Here is a 4921-nt window from a genome sequence, read left to right as displayed (position 1 = left end):
GGGCACACAAACACACACACGCACACACACACACACACACACACAACAAACACACACACACACAACAAACACACACAGTTGCATGAAATGACACCTGCCAGATGGGTTAAAACTTTTTGTAATAACAGTATTAGGCTTGTGGTTTGGTGTCGCGGTGTGGTGTGGTGTGGTGTGGTGAATATTACATTCGATACCTGAATGCGACATGGGAGGCTGTGTTGCGAGCCTGTGCCAGGATAAGAAAAAATGAAATGACGCTAATGATGCCAAAAACGTAACAAAATTTGAAAAAGCCAGACAATGAAAAAAAGTGCAACTAATCACCACATTATTCCCATCACGACCATCATCAGCATCGTCTTCATCATCATCATCATCACCACCACCATCATCATCGTCATCACCATCATCGTCATCATCATCATCATCATTACCACCTGATCCTCCGTGCCACCAGTATGACCTTTCTTTCCAGCAAGATGGTGGCCATGAGTTGTAGCAGGAGACCGACTGGCAGCAGTTGAATCAGCAGTCCGAACTTCGCCTGGTCGTTGTGTTGTAACAACGACGTCATCAACAAATCAGTCACGTGATTATTTCGTCATCACTTTCATCATCATGGGCAAGGTCATCATCATTGCCATCCTCATCATCACCATAGTCTTCGTCGTCATCAACATCCTCATCGCCATCATCATCGCCGTTATCACGAACCTATGGAACGCTCAGAATCAATCTTCCACAAATACAAAAACTTCCATACAAACGTATATGCAAACAAAGTGAGATAGAAACATGCACCAAAGCTAACGTAAAATGATACGTAAAAACAAACATATAACTAACAAACGCGCAAACCAACAAACACGTAAACAAACAAAACAAACAAACAGGCAAACAAACAAACACAGATACTAACAGTGCTGAAATGATTTTCAGAACTCCTCTTGATGACACCCGTATACTTGAATCCATCGGAAGCCTGTGGGGCACGATGTTGCAACATGTTGCAGACGATGTTGCAACATGTTGCAGACGATGTTACGTAATGTTTAACATGTTGCAAAATTTTACATGAATATGTATAACAAATAAAAGGCATAACATGTAAAGAGGACATGCAAACACGTTTTAGGAGTTAGTTTTTGTTGATGTTGTTGTTGTTGATGTTGTTGTTGATGTTGTTGTTGATGTTATTTAAGATTGTTACAGTTTGCAACTGCACTTGGCAGGGTTGTTTTTTTTTACAAAACATCAAATCCCGGATGATTGTTGAAAATTCAATCAGATGTAATGAATCCTTTTTCCTGGCCCATCTCCATAAAAACAAGCAAGCATACATACAAATGTACGTAAAAAAAGAACAAACAACCAAACGAACGAGCGAACGAGCAAACAAACAAACAAACAAACGAACGAACAAACAAACAAACATACAAACAGGCTCGCACACAAACCTCAGCCACAATATACAATTCCTTTTTAACTTTCGGAAACTTGAGTTTGTAGGCAGCTTGCATGGTTTGCCTCGCCAGAGCGGCTGAATACTCCCTGGCCTGCTTAAGGACCCTCAACAGCTGCTGATACAAGCAGGTCTCACCGATCGCACTGACGATGCAGATGGCTTCTGGGATGTTGGTGTCTGTCGGCTGAACAAGAGGATGATGATAAAAACTGCGAAGATGGTGGCGAGAAAGAGAATGATGAAAAATAAATGATATAAAAAAAAATAATATTGATATGAAAAAAGCTCACCGTGGAGACGTGCTTATAAAGGTGAGTAATGAAAATTGATCATGTAAAAATCTTTGTTGATGTTGTTTGAATGATGGATCAACAATGAAATCAATAATCAGATCAAAAGGGAACCAATGAAGAAACCAACAAACAAGCCAACGAATGAATTAATAAATTATCATACAGACAAATAGGTGAACAAACAAAACAAACAAACAATAAGTGAATAAACACAACGAACGAACGAGCAAACAAATAAGTGAACAGACAAACGAGCAAACCAGAAATCTGAAACACCAGCAGAATTTTCTATCTCCAGTTGCAGTGGTCAGGAAGAATGAGAACATCTCTCTGGATGGAGGTGGTGTGGTTTGGGGTGGCGTGGAGTGGTTTGGGGTGGTGTGGAGTTGAGCGGTTTTGGGTGTTAAGTGGTGTAGTGAAGTGTTTGAGTTGGAAGTACATCAACATGTATATAACAAATCGGCTTATATACACAAAATAATAAATAAAATTATAATTATAGTTATAATTATAATTATTATAATAATAAAACACGCGTAGATAACAGACTTTTATAAATTATTATTTTCGTTAAAATATGAATTTAAATACCTGACAGAAAAAAACAACTATTTAATAATGTGATAATAATTAACGTTCTTAAACAATAAAATGATAAATTGATAAAGTGTCCATTCTTCAGCACTTCACAATGACCGCGTTCGAATGCAAATGAAACCCTGCCTATCCTACTCATGTATAATGTGTGGTTTCGTCCATATGCTTATAACTGCAATGTGTAAATGTGGAAACTCCTACGACTAAACATAGGGCGCTATATAATTTATAGAAAAAGGTATTTTCCTTTATTTATAAAATTGTGAATACAAAAAAAAAATACTGGATTACAAACTCGGTAAAGTTGCTGATGTTGTCGTGCCACGTGGATGCATCAGGGAAGCAGAAGTTGCTCGTCAACAACTCTGTGTCACTCAACTGGATGGATGGATGGATGGTTGTTTGATTGGATGAGTAGATGAATGGAGAATGGACGAGTGGATGGATGAATGGATGGTTGGATGGATGGGTGGACGAGTGGATGGAAGGATGGTTTGTTGGTTGGTTGGATGGATGGGTAGCTGTATGAGTGGATGGATGGATGGATGGATGTATGGATGGATGAATGGATGGTTGGTTGGATGGATAGATGGATGGATACATAAATAGAAAATTCTATAGCTAGAAGGGAACAAAGTAATGAATATAAAAACATTTCCATAGTAAAAACTGAAAGAAAAATTAGTTAACTGACCGGATGAAGAAATCAATAAACGTCACCAAACGAACAAATTCATTTAAAGGTTAAAGGTTAAGTTCATTTGTAACTTGAAAGAAATTAGTAAATTGACGATGAACAAACTTCAATAACCCAATTAAAAAACATAAAAAAATTTGACAGAAGATCGTACCAAATTGAAATGAATAACAAAATCTATAAAAATAACAGCAAAAATATAAAAGCAAGCAGAACCAAACATATAAAAAATCAAACAAAATCAAATCAGGGTACGAACGTCTTCTGGCCAGTTGAAGATGACCTTAGTTCGTCCACTCTTTCCTTGACTAGAACTACAATCTCTCTTACTACTATCGCCACAGTCATCATCGTCATCATCCCATTCCTCCTCATCGTCTTCTTCATCTTCATCATCTCGCTGTGGTGAAAGTTGGACGATGAGGCCGAACTCGAAGAGGTTGATGTTGGCACTCCGTTTCACCTCCTCGTATTTCGTGACGTTTTTCAACTGTAATAACAAATCAAATGAATAAATAAATGAATAAATGAATAAATGAATAAATGAATAAATGAATAAATGAATAAATGAATAAATGAATAAATGAATAAATGAATAAATGAATAAATGAATAAATGAATAAATGAATAAATGAATGAACGAATGAATGAACGAATGAATGAATGAATGAATGAATGAATGAATGAATGAATGAATGAATGAATGAATGAATGAATGAATAAATGAATGCGACAACAAATATTAAAATGAAATGTTGTTTATTGAAATCCAAGCGACAAACACACACAAATACATACATACAGACAGACAGACACACAGACAGACAAACAGACAGACACATACATGCTTGCAATACAAACAAACACACTCAAAAAACATATTAACTTTTACATATACTTACATACAGTAACACACAAAACACACAATTCTATTTATAAACATATTGACAAACTAGACACAAACACAACACAAGCTTAGTCTCACAAAGACTTACAAAAATAGCAAACATAAAATACAAACGTACAAAGGCACACAAACAATCATACAAACAAACAATCATACAAACAAACAAACATACACACATACATACAAACACACACACACACAGAGTCACACACACACACACACACACACACAAACGAATACAAACAAACTACGAACAGTTTTCTGCCTGACAGTAGATACATAGTTGAGATGCTTCTTATGTTCGATGAGGTCTTGCTGGTTCGCTGTGCCGCTGCTGTTTTTCTGGTTCAAGAAATCCGTTGATACTGTATCACGTGGTTGGTTGGATGGTGTTGGTAATGATTGTAACCGTGATATACAAGGTTATGATGATGATTATGATTTAGATGGTTAAGATGATGATTATGATAGTGATGGTGATATGGATAGATGGTTATGGTGATGATTGCAATGGTATTGATGATGATGATTGTGATGGTGATGATGATTGTGATGATAATCGTGATGATGATGATGATTGTGATGATAATCGTGATGATGATGATGATTGTGATGATAATAGTGATGATGATGATGATTGTGATGATGATGATGATGAGGGAAATGGTGATGTCGATGATGACGTCAAAATGATAAAAGTTGTGAGGGTCAATATAATGATACTTACTAGATCGTGAGACCATAAGAATAATGATGATATGGACGATGATGAGAATGGCAACGAAACTAACAACAAACTATCTCCTTTCAAACTCACAAGGTTTGCTTGATAGGTTATATATATATATATATATATATATATATATATATATATATATATATATATATATATATATATATATATACATATGTATCAGGCTTTTATTTACCTCGCACGGTTAACCGGATGTGAATAAGATGTG

General features: G+C 36.0%; 1 protein-coding gene across 1 annotated transcript in view; it reads right to left on the bottom strand.

Moving 5' to 3' along the window:
• Positions 1 to 2703, bottom strand: part of HELRODRAFT_102916 (hypothetical protein) — a 7723-nt gene extending 5020 nt beyond the window's left edge. The window contains exons 1-4 of the mRNA XM_009028800.1: positions 2651 to 2703; positions 2019 to 2088; positions 1382 to 1649; positions 438 to 510 (exon numbers count right to left, since the gene is read on the bottom strand). Coding sequence (XP_009027048.1) covers positions 438 to 510; positions 1382 to 1649; positions 2019 to 2084 — 407 coding nt within the window. The 5' untranslated portion in view covers positions 2085 to 2088; positions 2651 to 2703. The remainder of the gene's footprint in view (positions 1 to 437; positions 511 to 1381; positions 1650 to 2018; positions 2089 to 2650) is intronic.
• Positions 2704 to 4921: the final 2218 nt, after the last annotated feature.

The sequence above is a fragment of the Helobdella robusta genome, assembly GCF_000326865.2.
Source record: "Helobdella robusta unplaced genomic scaffold HELROscaffold_58, whole genome shotgun sequence".
Taxonomy (NCBI): domain Eukaryota; kingdom Metazoa; phylum Annelida; class Clitellata; order Rhynchobdellida; family Glossiphoniidae; genus Helobdella; species Helobdella robusta.
Note: the sequence above shows the minus strand (reverse complement) of the source record. Positions and strands in the feature narration are given on the sequence as shown.